The 26,902-nt window shown below is 41.4% G+C and overlaps 3 protein-coding genes across 7 annotated transcripts; 1 reads left to right on the forward strand and 2 right to left on the reverse strand.

Moving 5' to 3' along the window:
• Positions 1-90: 90 nt before the first annotated feature.
• On the reverse strand, positions 91-13,186 carry LOC125610053 (E3 ubiquitin-protein ligase UPL1-like). Of its 4 annotated transcripts, none has more exons than XM_048781716.1 (17): positions 13,006-13,186; positions 12,866-12,926; positions 12,566-12,664; positions 12,265-12,477; positions 4,482-12,155; positions 4,094-4,390; positions 3,752-3,953; positions 3,402-3,667; positions 3,012-3,283; positions 1,793-2,909; positions 1,556-1,702; positions 1,389-1,469; positions 1,077-1,302; positions 859-998; positions 602-708; positions 379-518; positions 91-292 (listed from the first exon to the last, which is right to left on the reverse strand). In XM_048781716.1, exons 2-16 carry the CDS (start codon positions 12,878-12,880, stop codon positions 416-418), a joined length of 10,959 nt encoding a protein of 3,652 aa, XP_048637673.1. In that variant the 5' UTR covers positions 12,881-12,926; positions 13,006-13,186; the 3' UTR covers positions 91-292; positions 379-415. The 4 variants fall into 4 exon arrangements, with proteins under 4 accessions (XP_048637673.1, XP_048637671.1, XP_048637672.1 ...); XM_048781714.1 differs by having other exon boundaries at positions 4,482-12,158; XM_048781715.1 differs by having other exon boundaries at positions 12,566-12,667; positions 13,006-13,166.
• An 840-nt stretch (positions 13,187-14,026) lies between these two features.
• On the forward strand, positions 14,027-16,821 carry LOC125610054 (poly(A)-specific ribonuclease PARN-like). Of its 2 annotated transcripts, XM_048781717.1 has the most exons (6): positions 14,027-14,513; positions 14,596-14,720; positions 14,811-15,112; positions 15,200-15,316; positions 15,511-15,908; positions 15,986-16,821. In XM_048781717.1, exons 1-6 carry the CDS (start codon positions 14,143-14,145, stop codon positions 16,713-16,715), a joined length of 2,043 nt encoding a protein of 680 aa, XP_048637674.1. In that variant the 5' UTR covers positions 14,027-14,142; the 3' UTR covers positions 16,716-16,821. The 2 variants fall into 2 exon arrangements, with proteins under 2 accessions (XP_048637674.1, XP_048637675.1); XM_048781718.1 differs by lacking the exon at positions 14,027-14,513 and having other exon boundaries at positions 14,830-15,112.
• Positions 16,822-16,934: 113 nt separating this feature from the next.
• On the reverse strand, positions 16,935-19,308 carry LOC125610056 (cysteine synthase 2-like). The gene is made up of 6 exons (XM_048781721.1): positions 18,941-19,308; positions 18,782-18,856; positions 18,519-18,662; positions 18,039-18,434; positions 17,717-17,952; positions 16,935-17,617 (listed from the first exon to the last, which is right to left on the reverse strand). Exons 1-6 carry the CDS (start codon positions 19,163-19,165, stop codon positions 17,395-17,397), a joined length of 1,299 nt encoding a protein of 432 aa, XP_048637678.1. The 5' UTR covers positions 19,166-19,308; the 3' UTR covers positions 16,935-17,394.
• Positions 19,309-26,902: the final 7,594 nt, after the last annotated feature.

Consider the following 26,902-nt stretch of genomic DNA (forward strand, 5'->3'; position numbering starts at 1 on the left):
TGAGCGTGACCCTCGGATCATTTGGTCTTATTAGCTTTGTTTTGTATATCGTTTTTTTTTGTAATGAAAAGATAAAAAAAAGCCATTAAAAGTCTAAAAGAATTTCTTCTTCTATTTTAAAGATTTCTGCTTTAAAAATCCAAAAGAGAAAAGGTCTTTCCAATACTAAAAATACCATATGGACAGATTAAAAAAAACAGTCGAGTTTTCTATTCATTCTACAGTCTTTTTTTATCAAAAGCTCCTCGCCGTCTCCCTTATTATCGATCCTGCCTGAAAATCTTCCTAAGATCTGCCACGGAACCAGTTAAAATCTTGAGAGGCATGTTTATATGTTCCAAAACTAGCATTTTATGGTAGCAAAATTTTATTACTTACACATATACAGAGGAGACCGAAAGAATGAAGGATTTGTTCAAGCAAACCCGAAACCTTCACTGGCTTCGTGAATGGCAAGTAGCAGACGTTCCTCAAGTTGTTCCTTAGATGGATACTCTGGAAGGTCTAGTTGGTTAAAACTGCAACAACAACAACAACAACCCAATGAGAATTAAGGCGACAGTTTCAATGAGTAAAGGGGTTTGGTAATATGATTTCGAACCATGTATGAGCTGATGGCAGCCGCTCCGGACCTCCATATGCCTTGTGGATTTGTAATCTTTGAGGTCCAGAAATACCTTGCAGTGCCTTGAAACCTTCTAAAGGAACCTGAATACAGAAACACACGACTCAGACTCAGAAGACCAAGCAGGATATCGAGATCATCAACAACCACAAAGAAACCATGTACGGATGATGATGTAATGTATTTCAGGTGAGACTTTGACAGAAGCTACTGTTATTTGGGTGGTTTTTTACCTTTGATGTTCCGGTGACAAATTGAAGAAATCTAGCCATGTCTTCCTTGCTAAAAGCTTTAACGACCTCCCAGAACCAATGAATCACAGGGGATCCAGCCGTGTAGCTGGTATACTCGGTATTGGCTTTAAGATCATCGACTGCAAGAAACAAGAGATTGTTATAATAACTTTAAACGCATAAAACAAATACACGCAAAACAACAGGATCCAACTTACAATCAATCTCAGGCAATCCGCTGATTAGGAGCTCGAGCTCTTTATCATTAAAAATGGATACGAGCTCACGAGGTATTAACTCATTAAAGCCTTCCAGGAAGGCGTTTATTTGAGGCCGAATAGCATTGGTAAGTATGTGTCCGGCCACAAGGTCAACATATTCATGCTTTGTTTCCTCTGTTACCCGTATGTTTCTTCCTCTAGGTTTAAGCTCATAGTCCGTCACCTTTTTCCAGTTAAAATAAAAATTGATTATTTCAATATGGTATTACGCCCTTTGAGACAATGAACAGAAAAGACTATATCACACACCTCAGTCTTTTCGTATAGAATGTGTTTTTCCTCATCTGCGTCCATACTAAATGTGAGGTCGAGTATGTCGCTCACATCATTCTGAATGAACAAAAAAAGAAGGTATAGAAGATATTATAACTTGAGCTATTAATAGATTAAAAAAAAAAAAGACTACGTCCACAAACCTCTAACAGCCACTTCAAGTTCTTGTAGTAATCAGGATCCACCGCCTCAATGTCATGATAGGTTACCTTCACACCAAGTATGTGTTTATAGAAGGAGCGCGTAAAATAAACATCCAAAAGCTGCCCATCAAACAACGCCTTTGCCACCTGCAGTGACATCACAAACACATTAGATAGATCCAAAAGAAAAAGAAACAAACATTTTGGATAATTGCAATGACAATGTCCTCATATTACCATGCGACCAACAAATTTGAAGTATGACAGATGCTCATTTTGGTAAACAGAGTTGGGATTCGGCTGGAAGGTGGCATCATTTCCAACGGTAGTGAAAAGCAACGCTCCTTTGTCAAATATAACTCTTGACACTAACTGATACCATTCTCTTGTAAGACCACCAGCATCAACACCTTCTTCACCTTGAAACTGCACATTCAGACGTCCTCTCAGATCCTGTAGGGAGCGCATACGTAACTGGTTGTATGAATCTTCCAACATATAAGCTCGGCGGACACTGATACGCAATGGACCAGAAATGTGTTGATCATGCTGGTGCTTTATCCTTGACCTGAAGTAAGCTTTCTTGTTGTCAAAATCAATCAGCCTTGGTGCCTTGAGCATCATTGAAAGGGACTTCTCCAGTAAACTTGGGTTTTTCCTAACAAATGAATTCAAAAGTCGCTTATGCTTCTCCGCAAACTTTGCAAATGTAAGGGAGCCATCAATTTTCTTCTGAGAATCTACACTGGTCTTAGATGATAAACTAAGAGCAGACTCCTTTACTTCTCCAGCTGTCACATTCGCCTGATCCTGATGTAGTATTGACGGAGTTTGAATTTTCTCACACAGAACAAAGAAAGCCTCAATAAGAGGTAGGAACCTCTGAGTTCCCGGAGAAATAGGGGACGGAGCAGTGACCCCTAGGGCATGATCACCGGGGTTTACACTGGACACGGTTGTTGTGGCTGAAGTATGATCCAGCTGCACCTCAGTCATGCTGATACACTGGCTAAGTTCCTGCCAAAGGGGCTCTAATGCCATGTTTAGTCTCTCCATAATGTTTTGTTCCTCCTGTTCTGTTTCCTTTTCGGTTCCAGGATTGCCATCATCAATAGTGGAAGTTAGTGAGCTAAGAACCTGTAGAACACGGAGAAGTGAAGCACCTGCCATGGAACCTGTACTGTGACTCATCTTCTCTGTATTGCTCAGTGTTGCCAGCTCGCGGACAGTTGAGGCACTCAACCCGCTTGCCAACTGTGAGAGTTCTTTTGCGAAAAACCTCCGATGAGCCACATCTACGGCAGCCAGCTTTTTTATCACCTTTCCTGCTAAAAGGTAAATTTTATCCGATAACCTATGAAGGTATGAAAACATTTGAGTCAGTCTAAGGAATTCAGGGATAAGAAAAGACAACTCAGGAAAGCAATAAATAAAAGAGGAGGGTGGTGTCTCTTACCCTTCATATCCAAGAAGTAGGCAAAGATTGCAGAGATCGGACTGTGGCAACTGCAAGAATATGTTATATATATCAGCACAATTCTTTACTCTTGCAACAGATTGCTTATCAGCTTCATCCACTTGCTCAGACTTCGCATCTTTTCGTGTTTCACTTGAAGCTTCTTCACCAACCGGTTTCTCTTCTGATTTCTCAGATAAACTTGATAACGGAGACCAACCCTCAATTCGGGATGCTGCGGTGTAGACAACTTCTTGCAGTAAACCAATGACCTGAAATATACAGAACACAGATCTTGTAAATAGACAGTACAGAAAATATGAGAGAGAGAAACTATCTAGAGACTTAGCGAGAAGATTTCTTCTATTCTGAAAATCAAGCTAAACATACCAGTGCTAGATGGGATGTACTTTGCAAAAGCTGAGGCCGATTAAGCAGCTTTAGGAAGACAACGAGAGGTATCTCCAGATTCCGGGAGTCTGTCACATGAGTAACAGTCTCCTTACCCTTGCCTTCACATACAGAGGGTTTTGGCTTTGACAATTGGGACACAAGTGACGAATCAAAGTAGAACAACATGTCAGCAACAGCCGAATGATTCGTAGCCAAATACGTCAGAACCTCTAGCACCCGACGGAACACTAGAGGAGGAAGACCTGTGTAAAGAACAAAAAAAAGTCAGACGGTGCTCTGGAAGCTGGCGAAAATAGTAAACATAAACATTCGATAAGAGGTACTACCATTCAACAGCTGGGATCGTCCATAAATAACATTTGACTGACAGCCATAGAGTCTTTGCTGATTACTTATTGCCAACTCGCTCGGTGATGTTTCCATCTCTGGCCTAATCAAATCCAACAGAAGTTGAACCAAGTTGGCTCTTGTAACACGGTGAGCACACAGATTGAAGAGAAGCCTATGCAGAAGGCCTTTCCCCAACGGCTGATATATTAAGACAACATAATTGTGAGAAGCGGTGAACAAATACTTATGATGGTTCCATGAAAATAGTCAATCGGACGTTGGGATATGTTTCTTAGCTAGAAAGGGTTTAGGAAAAATAAACAGGAATTCATCTTTACCTGTGCAAGTCGTAGTAGCCTAATTAGTGATTTCAAGGCCTCGACATCCACAAGACGGTCTCCTTCCATCTCTTTTACTTTCAAGCCATCTGCAAAAGATGAAACATCCCTCTGACCAATAGTGACTCCGACGTTCCTGTTCATCCCCGTCAGCCTATTGTAACCCAAACCATTCCTTCGATTACTATGGCTACGAGCCTGATAGTGACTCATTGCTCGGTCTCTGAGCATCTGCGCTTCTGCAAGTAAAGGTGAAGGCAACGCTGCCAAAACTGCCTCTGAAGAAGTTAAGAGAACCTGCAAGCAGAGATACAAACCTCTTCACGTTAAAACCAGTTCCAATCCCAAAACCAAATTACCTAATTCACATAAAGGTAGAGATACAAACCTCTTCACGTAAATCGGCAGGTAGGGTAGCAATAATTGAAGCATTATCCATGTCAGTTGGCTGTCCTTGTGACTGATGTGCCATCCTTTGTACCCTTTGTTGAGCAAGAACTTCTGTTTGGATATCTGGGGGAAGCGCTGCCAAAAATTCAGGATCTATGTCTTCTACCGAAGGTGGTTCATAAGTTGGGGGCTGAACGGACTGAGCTTGCTGAGAAGCAAGAACTTCTGCCCGTAATTCTTCAGGGAGCGCCTCTAAAAATGTAGGATCGATGGAATTCGCTTCGGGTGCCCTACCGTCCAACTCCAAGCTACCTTCAGCAAGTTGCTCATCATTACTCGCATCTTGGGTAGCTTCCCTGGATGAGAGCTCATTGTTATCACGGGATAATAGTGAAGGTTCCACACTTTGATTTCCCTCTGCACCATCACTACTCATATGTACATCCCCACTTGGTTGACAATTGGAAATGGGATCATCTACTGGAATTGGCGTCCCCATACCAGAGACATTTTGACTACTGGACGTATCAGGTTGGCCCTGGGCAGTGGAGACAAGATCCACAGCTACGACATCTGCTTGCTCAATAGGTACTCCATCACCTTCCCCAACTTCCATTCTGTCAATCTCATTTGGTGTACTGTTCATAGGAAGAGGCTGCAGAAGTACAGGGGAAGCTAGATTTGCTCGAGCTTGGGAGAAAATTCCAGCCGTTACATCAGGTGGGTTATCAACATTGTCATTATTATTCAACATTTCATGCGCTTCACTTTGTTGACCACCGTCGTTACCATCCCCCAAAACGCTTTCGCTTCCAACAGATGGATGCTGCTGCTCTTGGACTTCCGTGCTATTAGTTTCCCTTTCGACAACACTATCTGCTAGCGCAGAAGCACGAAGGTTGGAAATAAAATGTTCTTCTATCAGTTGGGCAATCGACGCAGATTGACTACTTGGTTGAGGGTGACCTATATCAGTCCACCGACTATTACCAACCCCTCTTCTTGATGAATCCATATCCACCACAGAATAATCAGTCAAAGGAGGAGGTGCCCCACTACCTCCTAAGCGATCACTGAAAGGATTACTTGGTACTTGATCAAATGGTATAACCGGCGTATCAAACATGTAAAACTGTGATATATCATTCCTGCCAGCACTTGCTGAAACTGAGGCCGTATTGCCAGTTCGCAAAGGTCTCGAGAAGAGCGGATGCTGAAAGCCATGTACTTGGGAACCAGATCGATGGAAAGAATTTATGTCTGCTTGACGTCTACGATCAAAGCCGGGTCTCTGCAGAGTAACCAGATCGCCCATATTCATTCCTTCAAAGTCATCAATAAATTCATTTCCACCACCAGATCGCCCAAGAATCTGAAAATGATCCAGCCCATCAAGAGCTTCCCTCCACTGCACCTCTATTACACGATTCTCGTGGATATCATCCTCATCTTCGTCAATCATGTCATCATTATATTCATCTCCGAGGCCAGTATCTTCAGGGTCTTCGGCATCAGTTCCAGAAAGAGACATAACACTCCGAGCTCCGTCTGCCACTAAATCTGCATCCTCATCATCCTCCAGTTCGGGTCCGATGTCATCAAATCCTTCCTCATCATCATCCTCTTCGTCTCCCATGGCATCATCTCCATCATCTCCGGCCCTATTTTCAACATGAAAATTCATTTCAATTTGGTCATCTTCTTCTCCCATGAAATCCATCTGAATAGGTTCAGGCAGTATTGTCTCCTCGCCTTCTATCCTCATCTCTTGAGGCATAGCCTGGGTTTGACTCGAACCCCTTCCACCTTCGCTTTGAGAGGAAATTTGAGGGTGCTCCTGTCCATTCTCTGCGGCATCAGTTACTTGTTGTAGACTGCTATTGTTTCGGTTTGACTCATCAACTTCAGCCTCAGTTGAAGTTCCACGACTGTCATGTCTCTCATTAGAATCTGTGCCCTTCGTCTCGTTTGACCCTGCTGATTTTAGCTGCTCAGCAGTATTTGCAGCACTCGTCAGTGTCTCAAGAGACTTGAGAATAAGAGTGACAAGCTTTGGAGCATCAGGGTGGTCGAGGTCAATTACGTGAAGAATGCTGGTCAGACACTTAATAATTCCCCCATCTATCATGCTCTTTGCAACGTCAGGTGAGCAACCACAACCAGGTAAGTTGCTGGAAGATGAATTCTTTGTTAATATCGAATAAACCAGGCCAGCAAAAGCAAGAACTCTTTTATCAGGTAACAGAACACTTTTACTAGAAGAACTCTTTCCCAAGGAAGCCAATACAGATAAAACACTCGAAAGCTCACTGATTATTCTTCTACGTCCCTCACTGGAACGGCTGCAAAAAACGACCAGAAACCAGGAAGCTTTTTCAGACAACTTCTCTTTCCAAACTTCAGATCCAACAGAATTTTTGAGCGATATAGGAAGTAATCGGTGAATGATATGGTAAATTAACCCTCCATTGCCAGGTGAATTATCGGGTAGATTGGATCCCCGAAGCTGAGATATTTCTGTATCCCGCCTCAGTATGACACTGGTACCGTGCAAGTACATGATAACAATATCACTCAACAATTTCAAAATAAATGTTACCCTGGCCAATTCTTCAGATCCAAATTCTGCTTCCTCTGGATCACCAACTTTTGACTTACCCTTCACTTTAGTTGCCGGCACATCAACTTCCATTGCAATTAAATTGGTTTCATCATCTTCCTGCCTCTTCACCCTAGGAAAACTTAAGACAATATCAATAAGCTGATCGATAACTTGGATGAAATTAGCAGGGACTCGTCTGTGGCTTTTCGAACATTTCCCTGACCCATCATGAAGCTTATTTTCGGATATTCGAAGGGGTTCATTCAGAGGCAATCCCTGCTCACTGCTGGAAACTTTTGGCTTTTCTTTTTCCTTCGACGGAATCACAAAGTCCCTCCCTCCTGATGACTCCAGCTGACAAGTAGAAGCCACGGCTTTCATGAAAACCACAGGATCTCTCGAAATTACAGGTGCCATTGTTGTCAGAAATGTCTGAGGTAATACCCTACCTACATGTCTCTTTCCACTCAAGGTCTGTCGTATTTCTGATTCCATAGCAATTTGGAGAGTCTGTGGATCTTCAACCAGATGACGTACAATAACAGATGCAACAGTATCATACCCAGGGAAGAAACATTTTTTGGGAAGATTAAAAAGTGAGGATAAGGCTCCATTTTCCAGAAACTGGATAGCTAAAGCATGAGTTTTAGTTAGACGTGCACATAACTGAAGAACAGCCTGCATGATCATTTCTGGAACACACTGCTTTACGAGGCCACATGCGATTAGTAGAGCTTTTTGACCCTCTTCCATGGTCAGATAGCCTGTAGATTTTCCAAAAACTGATTCCAAATCCGGTTTCGACTCCTCTTTAGCAACATCTGAAGATAACACTTTCTTTAACGCTGCTGCTGAGTCTTGCGGATAATCACTCGGCTCCAAAGATCCACCATGATTTCCTTCCAAAAATTCAGACGAGATTCTTGTCCGAGCCTGCAGCATCATGCTCAAGATAAGAAGTAAAGCGCTAATGCATTTTGGAGCCAGAATCTGACTTTCAGATTCACTCTTAAGCTTGAAATTCGTCAAGATATCAATTGCTACGGTCACAATTCCATCCTGTGCAGCAATTTCTCGTGTGTTGTCATCCTCTGAGAGAACTAATGCTAGAATGTGTGGTAGCATAGTCAAAGCACCAGTATCCTTGGAGAAATCAACTTGTACTAGCTTCAGTTGCTGTATAAGAAACGACACAATTTTCGGCCGATCTTCCCCTTTGTTTCGGCTACAAAGTGTTACAAACAAATCCATCAATGGGAAAGCCATAGAATCATCACTTTCAAATAACTTCACCGATGCAGTAATAACTTCATCAACAGATGGTTCTTTTGGATCCGCTTCTTCCAGAGGGACATCTACAGGTTTTGGAGTTTTGGATGCATTGCCAAGAGATAGTGCAAGTGCTTGGGCCAGCTCGTCATCTTCCTGCACAGTATGCTCAGGATTGGCAAACAACCACTCAATAGCTATTTCAACACTGTTTGTTCCAACTCTTCGTAACGCGTATTCTGCCCTTGACCTTGAAAATCCCATTTCAACAATCATACCAACAATGGTTTCGTCAGGCTGTAGAGGCAAGGCTCTTTGGTTTGTACCCCGGGCTTGATTTTGCGTAGCATCCACAACACCAGAGTATATATGCGTAACAAGGGAGGTAACCGAAGCCACAAAATTAGGATTGCAATCAGGAAACATAGGGTGGTTCCATATAGGTAGTATGACATCCAGAACCTGAGACTGCAGATTTCGCACGAAAGTTTCAGGTTCCCTTGGTACAGGATGGAGTTCGATCGACAAACCAATTGAAGCTTGCTCTTGCTGGACAAGAAGCTGCGTTTGAGAAGTGGAGGCTGGAGATAACAGAAATGTAGAGTTAACAAAATAGTCCAGTGCTCGGCAATAGATTTGCAGAGTATCCACCAGCCACGTCTTGCGAGACCATATGTTCCTTTCACCTGGCTTCTCATTCTCAGTATCAGATGCAGTAACAGAAAACGGCACTGTCCAAAGCAACTGGCTTGTCGCTTCAAATGTGGTGAGAAGTTGCTTAAATGTTCCATGGACATAAAAACTATTAATCATAGCTGTGAAACAGACCCTTCTTCGAGTATCAAATGTCAGGGAAGCCATGTCATCTACCACTTTTCCAAGGTATCGGCACTTTACGGACAGAAATATATCATGCTCAGCAGTAACACCATTCCCATCGAAGTTAAGAGCTTCAAGAAATACTTTAGCTATGGCATTACCAAGCGTCTTCTTAGATGCGGAACTCAGTGGTGCTCCATCAATTCTGCGACGATTCGCAGAGGTGAATCCTCCTTTCACAAGGGCAGTGAAAAAAAGACGCAGAGTACAATTCAACTTGTCTAAAATTTCAACAGTCAGGACTTCAGTGCTTTTCTTTTTCAGCTCATGGGAAGATGATGTACCTGGTAAATCAGGTGGAATTTCAGAATCAAAATTAAAAGCCTCCAGGTGTCGACGAGTTCTCCCACCCCTCGTTCGGGAAATCGCTTGTCGTGTACGACCATGCATACTCTCGATGGAACGCATAACAGACAGATCACGACCACCACGCCAAATAGATTGAGAGGTACTTCTTCTAATGGATACATGGTTTGTGTATCTAACTGCTGAAGCATTTCTTGAGTCCTCTTCACTCTCTCTTTCAACAGTACTAGATGAGGCTAAAATTGAATTATCAGGTCCTCCATCAACACTCTTTTTCTCATCTTCCTTGGTCTCACTAGACAAAGCCATCTGCCAAATTATTTGCTTGTATGTTAGACCAAGTTCTTTTAGTACATCAGCATCAGCAGCACTTAATTCCGCGATAACTGAAGATGTTCCTTTCAACAGAAAGTTTGAGAGGGACAACATGCCTTCTAGGCAGAAAAGGGATCTCAAAATCGTCATCTGGACTGCAGACTCTAGTTTAAGAAGCTGAGTGCCTTTAATGGCACCCAAAAGCTCATTTGTTCCCTTCAGACGTTCTCGTAAGTAGGAGCACACTGTACGAGATAGACTAGCCGAATGCTGAGGGGAGAAGTTCTTAAAAGCGACAGAAAAGTTTTGACCAAAGGAGGTTGACAGAGGCATAACGGGTAAAGAGAGTAGCTGCAAGACAACATCAATTCCTTTCTTCTCAACAAATAGAGAACATACTTCTGCATTCTGAAGAACTATTTCAAAGAGACGAGCAACATTACACACACAATCTGGAAGAAACAACTCTGTATTTGCTGGAGAAGCAGCAGAAGATGGTTCCGCCTCATCCGAAATGGCCAAGCTCTTCTCATCAGCGTCAATTTCCATAGGAGCGGTAGCAGCATCAGTAGGCACATCTGCTGACACAGAAGTGGAGGCCTCCATCCCAGATCCAATAATCAACATGGAGTTCAGGATTTCAATGAACATATCAACTCCATAAGTGCGCAACGAAGATTGGTGTCTTAGGAGTTCATCAAGCCCACTTGACAAAGCACTAGGTGTATCACCAGTAAGAGCTCGCAGATAAGACGAAGAAGTAAATATATTAACAAAACACCTTAGTGCATTTCGGTCCTTGACAGCTTGAAGACCGCTATTGTTGAGACACAGAGCATCCAGAGACTGCGGGATGCATGTAATGGCTTGCGCAGAGCAGATGACCTCATCAGAGATAGCATCAAGAAAGGCAGAAGTTACACCAGACGAGTCTAAAGTATTAAAACAAGTTGGATCTTTATGAATGAGATCACTCATGACAGTGGTAGCAAGCGAGAATACTCCACCCCCGAAATATTTTGCTCTCCGGAAGATAATGCATAAGCATTCAGGCAGCAAGCTCTCCTCGGAACCATAGAGGTTAGTATTACCAGGAGAATAAGTTCCAAGAGAGATTGCAGATAACAAGGCTTTTAACAACAATCTCCTGTAATACGAAATTAATGCCTCAGAATAGGGAAGCTGTTCAGTATCAGGCCGATTAAGAGAATCACCAAGGACATGTGAAGCCCTCCCATTACTGTCTGAACCGCAAACTTTTTCGTTGACATTGTCTTCGGTACGAGAGACTTCCAGTTTCAACCGAAAGATAGTATCATCTAAGCCACCCAAATCTCTGAACAAAGCAGCAGCTGGATTGCTGTAATCCATGAAGGCTTCTAATATATGCACAGCGGTACTGACCAAATGCAAGTGCTGGGGATCGGTATCTTTGATGAGAGGCACTAGAATTGGAATAAGACCAGCTTCTTGCATGGCTGAACATCCAGACGATGATGAGACCAAGACAGTAACAAGGGATAACAAGGCTTCCGCAAAAGCCAGAGACGACTTGGAAGTATTACAAAGAACGGAATCAATAGCTTTCTGCATAAGGCCAGATAGTAAACCACGAGACGTGACTGCAGTTAACACAGTCGTCTGCCGAGTTCGATCTTGCGATAATGCAACCAAGGAAAGCAGGCACAGTAGCCTTATTTTCTCTGGGACAGTAGTCTCATAGCTCAGCAGTGTAACTAACTCATTTACAAACTCGGGTTCTCCATTAAAGAAAGAAACCACTTTCTGGGTGTCGCCACTAGCTTGAACCAAAAGAATGAATGCATATAAGCGAATGCGTGTGTACTGCAGCCGGGTCGACAAAGATGAAAACGCCCTTGCAAATCTCAACCTGGTCAACAACACGAACCTTAAACTGGGAGGAACGTTATGGTCAGTGACTAATTTGTTGAGAAGTTCCAGATCAGACTCTGCACGCAAGCTGACATCAGGTAGATGGATAACTTGTAAACCGCCCGGAAGCTCAGTTGATGATTCACCAGAAGCATAAAACTCAAAATGAAGAGTAGAACCAAGGAGGTGAGAAACCAGATCACAAGTGTTTTCTGTAGTAGCACATGATGTCAAGCCAAGACCTTCCTCTTTGCCACCCCAGCCTTGGGCAAGAGAAAATAGTTTTGAATTAAGAGAAGCATCTCTTATGAAGTAAATATCATTTTGCCTCTTGAAAAAGGAAGCCAACGTCTGCAGACAGGCTTCAACGACATCTGTATCAGTAGATGCAAGCAGGAGAGAAAGATGCTGCTGCATTTATTATGAAGCAAAAAAAAAAACATACCAGTTAGGAAGAAGGCATATATATATATATATATATATAAACATAGGGAGGGAGGGAGGGGGCATTAATTACCTCATAAGAAGTAAAAAAATGAATGTTTGTGCAGTTATCTAACACAACTCGGATAACACGGAGAATCTGAAGAAGAGCATCCTTTGGGAGAGGAGGAGTAGATTCGTCCTCAGAGTCTTGTTGCTCAACATGAAGATCCTTCCTAGCTTTAATGTGCTTCTCAAAATATGTGTCGAAATGATTGAAGAGATCCACCCAGTGATGGAAGTCACCCTATTGAAATTCAAAAAAAAACAAGGCATATAAATCACAAGGAGAGGAGAGGTAGTAACAGATTGAAGAATAAAAAAATTTAAGGTACCTTGTCGTCGAAATCCCAGTGAAAACAGGAAAGGGGTTCTTGAATTTGGTCGAGGGGAACAGCAGTGACGCTATTGATGAACGATTTGATCTTGGGAGGCTGCTACAAATTAATCAACACACAAGGGTTGGTAACTAAAGTTTTCATCAATTAAAAATAAAATAAAAACCAAGAAATCAATCAAGGGCCGAAGATCATATATCAATTAATAAAAAGAATAAAAACAAAGATATATGCCAAAGAAAGAAGAGGTAACCGCTGGTAATCCAAATTGATTTAGGGTTTAATTAGAAAACTTACGACTTGGGAAGGCATCCTGCTGCTTCGTGATTAGAGACAGTGGGGCATCTCCTGAATCAAACTACAAGATTGAATTGAGCGCACTGATTAATACAAGTGGTAGTACAATCACCGGGCAAGCAATCGAATCACAAAATTACCAGAACGTGGATGGCGATCGATGAGGATGAGGAAGAGATAGGAGAAGAATCAAGCAAGGGTTTTGAAGAGGATCCGCTTAATCGATATTTTGATTTGATAAGTAAGCCAAAGGCGCTTTGTCCTCTTTTATACTTGTTCCAATCCCGGTCTTACTTACCTTTCTTTTGATAACTTAGCATATATCACCTTTTTGCATTGATATTTATCAGCGTTACAATAGTATTTCTAACCAAATTAAGAAAATACATTATTACAAAAATTTATCCAATCGCAACCGTTTCTCAAAACAAAATAAAGTTTGGAACATTATATATTTTAATTGATTAATATCACAAAAGGCTATACAAAGGTTTTTATTGGTAAAAGCCTTAGTATAAATATTATGTTTCTTATTATCAAATTAAAAATTATTAGGATAACATTTTAAAAATGCAAATGCTCTTCAAATATTCTTTATCCAGTGTTTTTATATCAAGCTTTTGGTAGACTATTTGCAATTACAATATATATTTAAAAAAAAATCTGTATGTTTTGATATTATATATTGATAATCCAAATTTTAATATAAATAAACTGATATAACATTTACAAATTAATATTGTGTATAAAGTTTCTTTGTGTTTTAATATTTTTTTGTGTATAAATACTTTAATTTAATTTTATAATTTACATATTAATTAATATGCTAAGTTATTCAATTGTATTTATGATTTAAAGTAATGATTTAATAGTTATGTATTTAAAAAGAAATCTATAAAACTTATTTATGTATATACATATTTTATAGTAATGTATATATGTAAGTCAAAATTAAGTTAATATTAATAGATAAGTATTTAATAATAATAATGATATTATTTAAATATTTATCATTTAATAATAATAATGAATTACTCGAACTATCTAAACTACTCGAATTCAAACCGGAACCAAATAATAACCGGTTTTGTTTTGGGTATTTTTTGGTTCGTAGTAGATAAAGTAGTAAATGGATCTTTTAACCGGTTAAACGGAGAAAGGTTGAGTGTGGGTAAACGGCAACGTTTTGTCGTCGGAATGAAGAATCATCATCTCTCTTTGGTTCCTAGCAAAACCTAAAAAAGGGGAGCCAACTGCCATTTTCTCCGTTCAAAAAAATGCGGCGGCACAAGCGATGGCCCTTGAGACCCCTCGCCAGTGCTTTGATTCGTTCACGCTTCTCTTCGACGGCGGAGATAGCCACTACTCCGACGACGACGGAGGCTTTCCCGTTGAAGCACGTGACGAGATCGAACTTCGAGACGACGCTTAATGATCTGCGTACGCATGTAAAGGCAGCTGATTTCGTGGCGATAGACCTCGAGATGACTGGCGTGACGAGTGCTCCGTGGAGAGACTCGTTGGAGTTCGACCGCTACGACGTCAGATACCTCAAAGTGAAAGACTCAGCCGAGAAATTCGCAGTCGTTCAGTTCGGCGTCTGTCCCTTCCGATGGGATTCTCTCACTCACTCATTCCTCTCTCACCCGTTAGTCTCTTTCTCTCTCTCTCTAGGTGTTGGTTCATTTCTGTATGTAACTGCATTACATGTGTTGGGTTCGTTGTGGCAGGCACAACTTCTTTGTGTTTCCTCGTCAAGAGCTCGCCTTTGATCATCATGAGTTTCTCTGCCAGACCACATCCATTGACTTCCTTGCTAAGTATCAATTTGATTTCAACACCTGCATCCATGAAGGTGCCTTGGCCTTGCCTTCTTTCTCCCTAGGGATTCTCATATATACTGTCTTACTCTGCCTCGAAATTCACATTATTTGAGTAATCCCAGGAATCTCTTATTTGTCCAGACGACAAGAGGAAGATGCAAGTAAGCGTTTTGAAATGCTATATCACGAGGAAGGCATGGTGGAAGCAGAGGATTTCAAGTTGGTGCGATTGGCTGATGTTCTTTTTGCTCAAAGGATGAAGACCAAGCTGAATGAATGGCGGTCTGATCTCTTACATGGTGGGAAGGCATCTTCTGAGTCTCCGGGGAGCTCAACTCAGAGTACTGAAACTGTGTTCTATCACATGCGTCCGGCTCTTAGTCTCAAGGGTTTCACTTCTCATCAGCTCAGAGTTATTAAATTGGTAATGCTTTTTGTTCTGACGATTAATTTATCTTCACACTAGTGTTATTTTATTTAAACTCTTTGCCTCTGGATTTGGCTTTTACAGGTTTTAGGAAAGCATTTTAGAGATCTTGTCTACATACATGCGAATGATAAAAGTTCTTCTTGTTCACAAGACTTTGTTGTGTTCACTGATTCAGAATCCGACAAGGCAAATCTCTTGGTAAGCTTCCATTTACATTGCTGCTAAGATTTGTTACCATTTAGATACATATGTCCTTGCATCTTTACTGATGACAGTGATGGAGTGAATTAATTTGATTATAGCAAACTTCAGGCTCGAGATATTATTTAGTAGTCACTGATTCTTCTGCTTAAAAGCCTTCTTTGATTCACGTATATCTCATATTATTACAGAAGGAGGCAAAGGATGAACGCAAGAGAGTGGCGGAAAGAAAGATACAATCTGCAATAGGGTTCCGTCACGTGATTGATCTGCTTTCATCAGAGAAGAAGTTGATTGTTGGTCACAATTCTATCCTGGATATTGCACATGTATACAGCAAATTTGTGGGACCTCTTCCTTCCACAGCTGAGGAATTCGTGGCCTCCATTAGGGACCACTTTCCTCACATTGTTGACACCAAAATACTCGTAAACGTGAATCCAATGTTGCATCAGAGGATGAAGAAGTCCAGTACATCACTATCCTCTGCCTTCTCCTCGTTATGTCCACAAGTCGAGCTTCCTTCTCGAGGCTCTGACTTGTTTCTTCAGCAGCGTGTCAAGATTGACGTCCAAGTAGATAACGTTAGGTTTGTGTTCCTCTTCTATTCTTAGCATGGACATTTCTATTGCATTCTGGCTAATAAACTTATGTTCTCTGTTTCAGATGTTCTAAGTGGAATGCAGGAGGCAAACACGAAGCTGGTTATGATGCTTTCATGACAGGTTGCATCTTCGCACAGGCGTGTAGTCATCTAGGCTTCGACTTCAACCATCCATCAGTGAACTTTGCGCAGAACGAGAAACTTGAAAAGTACATTAACCGTCTTTATCTAAGCTGGGCAAGAGGAGATATCATCGACCTTCGAGCAAGCCACAGTAATGCCGAGAACTGGCGAGTCTCAAAGTTTAAATACGAGAAGATAGTCCTCATCTGGAACTTCCCACGAAAACTCAAGGCTAGAGAGATCAAAGAATGCATCTGCAAAGCCTTTGGTTCGACTTCCGTCACTTCTGTCTACCACTTGGACGACACTGCTGTTTTCGTCTTGTTCAAGAACTCAGAACTCGTTTCAGAGTTCCTAAAGCTTAAGGAGCAGCTGGAGTCAGACGATGGTCCTGTCACGGTCATTCACCCTCTCTCCAAGATCCTTGAAGGAGGGAAGACTGGCGCTGCAGACTACGAAGCCTACAAAGAGATTTGCAGCTCACATATCTCAAAGGTCCTATTCTCTGACCAAGCTGAAACAGTTGGGGTCAAATCAAGAACAAGACCCGACCCAAAAGGGGAGACAAGCCCTGAGACTGAGAGAAGAGAGAAGGCTGATAAAGCATCGGATTTGATCGATGCTTTTTTGGCAAATAGTGTTAAAGTCGAAGCTGCTGGGATTAACTAACCACATTCCATTTCTTATCAAAGGCAGCGTGTCTTTTTTTTAATAGAAATTTTGTCAACTCAACATGAAAGTCATATATATAGTTTGATTCCAAATGTTTGTTTTATATTTTGGGCAGTTAATAACTTTAAAAAAAAAAACACTTGAATGCAATAATATGTGGATAGATCTAATACCAAATGTACTACTGTCCATTTGGGCGCATCAATGAAAACTCAGTTGACAAAAAAAAGATCACATAGTATTGTCAATACTAATCTCAGACAATAAATCACATGGAGTTATCAGACCTTACACAACCAGTTTATAGGACTCTCTCTATCATGACCTTTCCAATCGAATGCATTTGAACGAAGACAAGATTCCAATGAGTACAAAGACAAGTTTCTGATAACATGTTCCCCTGTATCTGGTAAGGGAGCCCATTACGTCATGACTTGTGGACAATAGAGAAGACGTGTGTAAGATGTAGTAGTTATGGGAGTCTCAGAGGTCAGACACATGCATTGTTGCTTTGACTTTCCTCCGTTGAATCCAGACATAGCTTTATCTATAAATGTAGAGTCCTTCATAGAGCTACAAAGAATGTGTTACCCTGGTGCCAACAAAATCACAGCAAGGTTTCAACAATGCCGGCTTGATGAATCTGAAACCTATCTTAATGTTAAAAGATGTCCTTTCACTTGATGCCGAGGAACTCTAATCCGACTGCGGTTGGAGTCAAGCCGTACAGAGCCAAGTACTGAGGGTCATGAAACTTGCTTAGATGTCTCATCCCGCTATCGCAAAGAATGGTGACAATTGTGTGACCAGGACCAAGGGCTTGAGCCACCCTCACTGCCCCAACACAGTTCATGGCCGAGGAGCTTCCAACAAAGAGGCCATCTTTCTTCAGAAGAAACCTGGAAACATAAATTAAGAAAATATATCATGACCACAACTTTTATGAACCTTTACTAAACCCAGTTTTTTTCAGAACATATATGAAGTATGAACGTTACCTAGACATCTCAACGGCTTCTTTATCAGTACCACGGAAACCGCCGTCAATTTTTGCCATGAGGAAATTCTGAGTAAGCCTATTGATCCCAATCCCTTCTGTTATTGTATCAAATGGGTTCTTCAGACGACGTCCTTCAGCTTCCTCTCTTGTGTACATCACTCCCCTTGTTACTTTGTTGAACAGACCAGACCCAGGAGGATCTATCAGGAAGCATTTAACCTTTTCATTCTTTTCCTGTTCAGAGCACAACAACTTTATGAACCTATTTTCTTTTGTTTGTTTATAACATATCATTCATGCAGCTGTGATTAAGTGCATACCTGAAGGAACCTTGAGACGCCAGCTAAAGTACCGCCTGTTCCCGCGGCAGCAACAAAGGCATCGATGTTACCATGAGTCTGTTGCCATATCTCAGGGCCAGTACCTTCGTAGTGAGCCCTATAATTTGCCAAGTTTTCAAATTGATCTGCAAAGAAGCCACCTGTAACTGACTCCGAGAATAAGGAAGGCACTTTCTGTTCCTCAGCTGTGCAACCATTAGTTTTTTCCTGATGTGCGACATTGATTCGGCTGGCTAGTCTTGTCTTTGATGATGATGCTAAGTCATTTGCTTGGTCAGCACGTCGCCTAGCAATGTTGACAAAGTGATCTTTGTGAGTAATAGACACTGGCCTCACCCTCTCAACGGTAGCTCCAAGGGCTTCAATTATTTGAGACTAATAAAACAAAGTCAAAAAACGAGACAAAAGTAAGTATATAAAGGCAGAGAAGAGAGAGTAAGTAAGTAATGATGATGAAACCTTTTCAATAGCAGCATCATCAGGTATAACAACATGACACTGACAGCCATAAGCGGGAGCAACTGTGGCAAGGCTAATGGCAGTACTCCCAGCACTACCTTCAGTTACGATTCCGCCCGGAAATAGCAAACCAGATTCCAAAGCCTAAACAAGAGAGAGAAGAAAAAAAAGTCGAAGTTCTTGGACCAGCTTCTTAACCATAACTTGTCGCTAATAGATGAAACCTCAAGAGAAAAGGAGGTAAGAAGAGTATACATACATACCTCTTCAATGATTTTGACAGCAACTCTGTCTTTAACGCTACCTCCTGGATTCAAAAACTCACACTTTCCTAGAATCTGAACATAGTAACAAATAGAATCAAAGTTTATGTTTTTTTTTCTTCTTCTACTCATAAATGCTAGAAAATAGAGGAGAAAGACCTCAGAGCCAGTAGCGTCGGAGAGGCTATTGATACGAATGAGAGGAGTATTCCCAATGGCATCTACGAGTCCGTTTCTCGTGCTCAGCTTCTTCTTCTTCTTAGAGGAGGAGGAGGAGGAGCAAGAGTCTAACTTATCCGAGGAGAATCGGAAGAAGCAGTAAGAAAGCATCACCATCGTCGCAGCTGCTGCCACAACAGCGCCGGTTATCTTAACAGGCGCCATTGAAGCCGATTTTTGCAAGCTTTCTCGCCGCCGCCTCCGTAAATCAACCGGTGAAATACTACTACTACTGTTAGGTTGTCGGCGAAGGCTAACAAACACTTTTTATCTCCGTGTTTTTTTTTATTTTTATTTTTAACCCCTATTATTCCTCAATTAATTACACAAATGTTTTCAAACCATCAGATATGGTATCCTTTTTAAAAACTGTACTTAAAAAATCAAAGATAATTTCACTTTTAATATCCCTCACCCTTAGTATATTTGCTATTAATGATCTAAATATAGAGTTTTTCCTAAATATACTACATTTGCTCCAGAAAAAAATCTAAATATTCTAATTAAATTGTTTAAGTACACTTAATTAGCACATAAAAGTGTTTTTGTTTATTCAAATTTGATGTACAAATAAAAAGCGGACAAAAATACAAATTCTGATTTTCCACCGCCGAATCAGCTCCCTCCTCCTCCATCACTGGTGCCACCGCAGCAGGTGTTGGTTACACAAGCTATGGTATGCCCTTTCCTTTTGGAATTCAAGTTGCATCCCAATGTCTCCCTGTCTGTCTTTTGAATCCACAATTGTGTTTTGCTTGCTTGGTTTATTCGTTTCTCTACACATTACAGGAAGTGAACGAGAAGACCCCAAGGCCTTCCGCTTTTAACACTCAACCACCATCATCTCTTGATGTGAGTCTCGCTTTCTATTCATTTCTGTCTATCACTCTCAACTACTACTTGTAAATTTTCCCTCCCATTCTTTTCTAAGCTGCTCTGACTTTCTATTCCTCCTAGTCGTCTTTTTGCGTGTGTGCGATTAACACTTGTTTCTTTGCTTCTAGTACGTAGGACCGGTCTGCGACAAGTTACACCCAAATGGCTACATCCCTTATAAGCTACCAAGAGGCGCTACCAAATATGACAACCGAAAGCGCTATAGGGTACCCTAAGCTGCTTATCTCTCTCAAAACATACTCTACTTTGTCACCTTCCAATATGTATTCCCTCTGCTACAGGATCTGTCGACGCTCAACAGAGACCCTAAGAGGATTCTCTATGTTAGCGGTAATGCTTTTGATACAAGCCTTACAAACTCGATTCTGATGACACGGCGCTTGTCGACCTAATACCCTTTCTTGAATGTAGTTATGGTTCAAATCCAGTCTCTTGAAGTCCTTTTATCAATCTTGGTTGATCTATCCTCTTTATTTGTGTCTACATATGTTGCACCTAACGGTCCAGCTGATTTCAGACCAGTTCGAGAGGATAGATGTTGCGAAAGAGTTCCTTGAGAGGTCCGGTCCGTAGAGTATCAAAAGTGAGTCGTTTTTCTTCTATGCCTACTGTATCAATGCAAAATCTGTTGCTAGTTGTCCACTAAGCCCCGTCTTGTGAAATATGCAGGCGAATGCAAGAACAACGAGGACAAAGACAAGGCCGACTATGGAGGCGTTAGAAGGATCATTATTATGTATAGTGAGAGACGATTGTATCTTGTTACAGAGTAATAGGAGGGACACATGGCAGAATAAGAGTGGAAGAGGTAGTTCTCGTGTAGCTGAAACAAGGGGAGAAGGAGTGACAGCTGGAGGGATCGTATTGGACGATCAAAAGAGTTTGTTACGATCGTTAGAGGAGCAGAGTATAAAACATAGTTGTTTGTAACTTTCATAGGCATTCAGAATCATTTGTAAAACTTTCTCAATTCTAATAAATCATCTTGTTCTTGAGTTTACCAACGTTGAAGATCGTTCTTGAATCGGGATCTTCTACGAGTAAACTACAGTTCCTCGTTTTACGAACGTCAGATTGTTTGTAGCGTGAAACACAAGTTCAACGCTATCAGTGGTATCAGAGCTTCCTTTCCTCGGAATCAATGGCGGAAACAAGATCTCAGGCGTTACAGAAAGGCGCAGCAGCGAAAGATGTAGATGGAGTGATCGCGAATCGGTTCGATGCGATTGAGAAGGAACTGATGTTGCAGAGAGAGTTGCAACGAGAGAAGGATGATCGGAGAGATGAAGAGATGCGACAGGTCCTTGAGACGCTGACGAAGATGGCGAGTAATCAGACACTGCGGCCGTCGGCGAGTGGTACGGCGGGACAACCGGAGTTTCCGGTGATGGATGATAATACGGGAGATCCAAGTCGTTTTGCCTCAAACAATCATGTTCAACACGGTAGTATAACTCGTTTGACCAAAATCAACTTTCCTCGTTTTGACGGTGAGAAGTACAAGGAATGGTTAGGCAAGGCGGAACAATTCTTTTTGATTGATAGTACTATTGAGGAGAAGAAAGTAGGCATCGCATCAATGCACTTTGATGGTGAAGCTTCAACTTGGCATTTGGCTTTAATGCAAGAAGATGTGGATGCAGAAGTACTGAGTAGCTGGAGGAACTATAAGAGCCGTCTCAAAGAAAGGTTTGAGGAGGTCATGGATGATCCTATGGCGGAATTAAAGGAGTTGAAAGAAACAGATGGTATTGCGGATTACAACAGGAAGTTTGAGCTGATAAGAACACGCCTTAAGCTCTCGGAGGAGTACCTGTTGAGTGCTTACTTAGCTGGATTACGTCTTGATACTCAGATGCACATAAGCATGTTTAATCCTCAATCTATGCGGCAGTGTTTAGTGTTGGGAAGGTTGTATGAAAAGGCACATCCAAAACGTGAAGGGAAAAGTAATTGGATGGCTACTAAACCTCAAGTTGGTAACTTTCCACAGAAAGGTGTTCTTGCAACTCCAAAAGAAGAGACAGCTAAGCCTCGTGAGACCAAGGGAAGGCTTAGACCATTCCTTTCTCAAGCCGAGATGAGTGAGAGAAGATCGAAGGGGTTATGCTATTACTGCGATGAAAAGTTCACACCTGAACACTTTCAAGTCCACAAGAAGACTCAATTATATTCGATGGATTGTGAAAAAGCGGAGGAAAGTTCAGATGAGGAAGAAGAGGAACAAGTGGAACGAGTGAATAAAGGCAAAGAGGTTGCTCACATATCCATCAATGCGATTGCAGGGATTAGTGACTATACTACAATGAAGGTGCGGGGGTTGCATGGTAAGCGCAACATCTACGTGTTGATCGACTCGGGTTCTACACATAACTTCTTGGATAGAAAGGTTGCAGAGGCATTGGGATGTAGAGTTACAGAGGCTGGGAGAGCAAGAGTATCGGTAGCAGATGGTACTAAAATTGAAGTTTGTGGAAAGGTGGATAAGTTTCAATGGAGTTTCAGGGGCCATCAATTTGAGGCTGACTTTATGGTGATTCCATTAGGTGGTCATGATGTAGTGTTGGGAGTGCAGTGGTTGTCAGGACTTGGACCAATTACTTGGGATTTTCAAAAACTGGAAATGGAGTTCAAGTGGGGTACAAAGAGAGTTGCTCTTCGAGGAATATCTCCTAATTCGGTTAGGGAGATTAAGGCTAAACGTGTGGAAGCTATGCGGGATGAAGATATTCAGCTACACATGATTTATGCTTGGGAAGAGGATGAAGAAGAACATATGTCTTTGAATTTAGCGCACACACACGACAAAAGCGCAAGTGAGGTTGAAGCAATTCACCGGTTAACTGATCAGTTTCAGGACATATTTGAAGAGCCTAAAGTCTTACCTCCATTTCGGAGAAATCATGACCATAAGATCGTTTTGAAGGAAGGCTCTAACCCGGTGAACCAAAGGCCATATCGGTATGCAGTCCAACAAAAGAATGAAATTGATAAAATGATTCAAGATTTGTTGCAGGCCGGTACAGTTCAGCCTAGCTCAAGTCCTTATGCATCACCGGTAGTGTTGGTAAAAAAGAAAGATAATACATGGAGATTATGTGTGGACTATAGGAAGTTGAATGAGATGACTGTGAAAGACAGATTCCCTATACCGTTGATAGAAGATCTTATGGATGAGCTGGGAGGATCATGCATCTATTCTAAGATCGATTTGAGAGCAGGGTATCATCAAGTGAGAATGGCAGAGAATGATATACATAAGACAGCTTTTAGGACGCACAGCGGTCATTATGAGTACTTGGTTATGCCATTTGGGCTTACTAACGCGCCAGCAACATTCCAAGGTCTCATGAACCATGTCTTCTCCAAATGTCTCAGGAAGTTTGTGTTGATTTTCTTTGACGACATTTTGATATACAGTTCATCATTGGAGGAACATCTAGTTCACTTGAGAGTGGTATTTGAACTGATGAGGTTAAATAAGCTGTTTGCAAAGAGGAGTAAATGTGAGTTTGCTACTGACCGAGTGGAGTATTTGGGAAATTTCATCCAAGCCAACGGAGTCTCTACTGATCCTTCTAAGCTGAAAGCTGTTCGAGAATGGCCGGTACCTAAGAATTTGAAAGCTCTGCGTGGGTTCTTGGGTTTAGCTGGGTATTACCGACGTTTTGCTAAGCATTTTGGAACAATAGCTCGACCGTTGACGGCATTAACCAAGAAAGATGCTTTCGCATGGAATGAGGAGGCTCAGGGAGCATTTGAGGAACTAAAAGAGACATTGTGTAACGCACCGGTGTTGGCCCTTCCACGCTTTGACAAGCAATTCGTTGTGGAAACTGATGCGTGTGGAGTGGGCATTGGAGTGGTTTTGATGCAGGATGGTCATCCGCTAGCGTACATCAGTAGACATCTCAAAGGCAAACAACTTCATCTGTCGATATATGAGAAGGAGTTGTTAGCAGTGGTGTATGCAGTTCAGAAGTGGCGTCATTACTTGCTTACAAGTCATTTTATCATTAAAACAGATCAGAGAAGCCTCAAGTATCTGTTGGAACAGAGATTGAATACTCGTATTCAGCAACAGTGGTTACCAAAGCTGATGGAATTTGATTACGAAATTCAATATAAGCAAGGGAAAGATAACGTGGCGGCAGACGCCTTGTCAAGAGTGGAAGGAGCAGAAATTCTACATATGGCAATGACGGTTCTTGAGTGTGATTTGTTGAAACAGATTCAACAGGAGTATACGAATGATGAAGCAATAAAAGCTCTCATAGAAGGGTTGAAGCAGAATCCGAAGTTTAAGAAGGATTACTCATGGTCATTGGAGATTTTGAGAAGGAAAAGTAAGATAGTAGTTCCAAAGAGTGTGACTTTGAGGAACTCTATACTGGAATGGTTACATGGATCAGGTCAAGGGGGACACTCGGGTAGGGATGTCACAGTTCAACGAGTTAAAAGTCTCTTTTACTGGAAAGGTTTAACTAAAGACATTCAGAACTACCTACGAAGCTGTAGAGTTTGTCAAAGCTGTAAGTATGATACCGCAGCGAACCCTGGTCTGTTGCAGCCACTACCGATTTCTGAAGCAGTTTGGGTAGATATCTCAATGGACTTCATTGAGGGCTTGCCAACTTCTTTTGGTAAATCTGTGATCTTTGTGGTGGTGGATCGACTGAGTAAATCTGCACACTTTATGGCGTTATCTCATCCCTTTACAGCAGTTTCAGTCGCTCAAACATTTCTTGATAATGTTTTCAAGCTTCATGGGTTTCCAAGATCAATCGTGAGTGATCGGGATAAGGTCTTTCTCAGTGACTTTTGGCAGGAATTGTTTAAGCTTCAGAGGTGTTCTTTGAATATGTCTACAGCATATCACCCGCAAAGTGATGGTCAAACTGAAGTGGTGAATCGTTGTTTGGAGACTTACCTACGTTGTATGACAAGTGATAAACCACACTTATGGAGCAAGTGGTTACCGTTAGCGGAGTATTGGTACAACACTAATTACCACAGCTCAACGCGGATCACTCCTTATGAAGCTGTTTATGGTCAGTTACCACCAGTTCATTTGCCATACTTAGCCGGGGAGACAAGAGTTCATACGGTGGCGAAGTGTTTGGAAGACAGAGAGAAGATGTTGTTGATCTTGAAGTTCCATTTATTACGTGCACAACATCGTATGAAGCAGTTGGCTGATAAACACAGGAGTGAGCGTAGCTTTGAGATAGGAGACTGGGTCTTCTTGAAGTTGCAACCTTATCGGCAGCAGTCGGTAGTGAACAGAACTTCTCAGAAGTTATCTCCTAAGTTCTATGGTCCGTACAAGATCTTGGATAAGTTTGGACTGGTGGCTTATAAGCTTCAACTACCCGCTACGTCGCAAATACACCCTGTGTTTCATGTATCGCAGCTGAAGAAATTGGTTGGTGATGTTTCTACTACTACACAGTTACCTTCGGTGGTTTACGAAACATTGACCAAAGAACCTGAGCTTATTTTGGAGAGGAAGATGGTTCAAAGGAGAGGTCAGGCAGCTACGATGGTATTGGTAAAATGGGCTAATCAGTTAAGAGAGGAAGCGACGTGGGAGTACTTATATGAGTTACAGAAGAAGTATCCTGAGTTTGTTTGCTAACCATGTGGTCATGGTTCTTTGGAAAGGGAGGTTGTGTTACAGAGTAATAGGAGGGACACATGGCAGAATAAGAGTGGAAGAGGTAGTTCTCGTGTAGCTGAAACAAGGGGAGAAAGAGTGACAGCTGGAGGGATCGTATTGGACGATCAAAAGAGTTTGTTACGATCGTTAGAGGAGCAGAGTATAAAACAGAGTTGTTTGTAACTTTCATAGGCATTCAGAATCATTTGTAAAACTTTCTCAATTCTAATAAATCATCTTGTTCTTGAGTTTACCAACGTTAAAGATCGTTCTTGAATCGGGATCTTCTACGAGTAAACTACAGTTCCTCGTTTTACGAACGTCGGATTGTTTGTAGCGTGAAACACAAGTTCAACGCTATCATATCTTCATTGATGCACACCATGAAACGGGAACAGTAGCTACTGTTCTGCGCAGTGGAGGTTTAGGTAAACTTCGAAAGTTCGAATCCAGTCTTTTTCATCGAAAAGAGTTTATCTTCTTACCTAAATTTTGCTCATCTGACCTTTTGTCTCGGCTTTACAAAGTAAACTTTTCTCGGACATGAGACGACCAAAATAAATGATTGATTAACAAATATAGTTTGATTCTAACATGCTTTGTTTTATTTGATTTGTTGTATTTTTCTGATTTCAAAGGCCCCAAAATTCCAACTAGATAAGATAATTAATGATAATCTTTTTTTTGTCAAACGATAATCTATTTATTTAACACATCATACATACATGTAGGTTAAACCAACCAATATTTTGTTACATTATACGATGTGTCAAGGATAATTTAGTGGCAATTGATAAATAGTTAAGATTATTACATTCCCCAGTTCGTTCAAATGGATTAAGTATACAATTTGAACAAATTGACTAGTGAATAGAGCCTCTATTATAGAGGTACTGTAACATAACAATGGTCTTATCTATCCTGAAACTTGTCACTGTAAAAATCAAAATTTTGATTTTAAGAATTTGTCACCGGTCAATAGTGTGATATTGTTAAGACTAATAAAATGTCTTCAAAACAATATACTACTAATTAAAAGATTTCAAGTTAAATAAAAATTAATCAGAGGGATAGTACTAATTAATAAAAATAGGGTTTAGGGTTTAGGGTTTAGGGTTTAGGGTTTAGGGTTTAGGGTTTTAGGGTTTAGGGTTTAGGGTTTAGGGTTTAGGGTTTAGGGTTTAGGTTTAGGGTTTAGGGTTTAGGGTTTAGGGTTTAGGGTTTAGGGTTTAGGGTTTAGGGTTTAGGGTTTTTTAGGGTTTAGGGTTTAGGGTTTAGGTTTAGGTTTAGGGGTTTAGGGTTTAGGGTTTAGGGTTTAGGGTTTAGGGTTTAGGGTATTGAGGGGT

Source organism: Brassica napus, chromosome A6, assembly GCF_020379485.1.
Source record: "Brassica napus cultivar Da-Ae chromosome A6, Da-Ae, whole genome shotgun sequence".
Taxonomy (NCBI): domain Eukaryota; kingdom Viridiplantae; phylum Streptophyta; class Magnoliopsida; order Brassicales; family Brassicaceae; genus Brassica; species Brassica napus.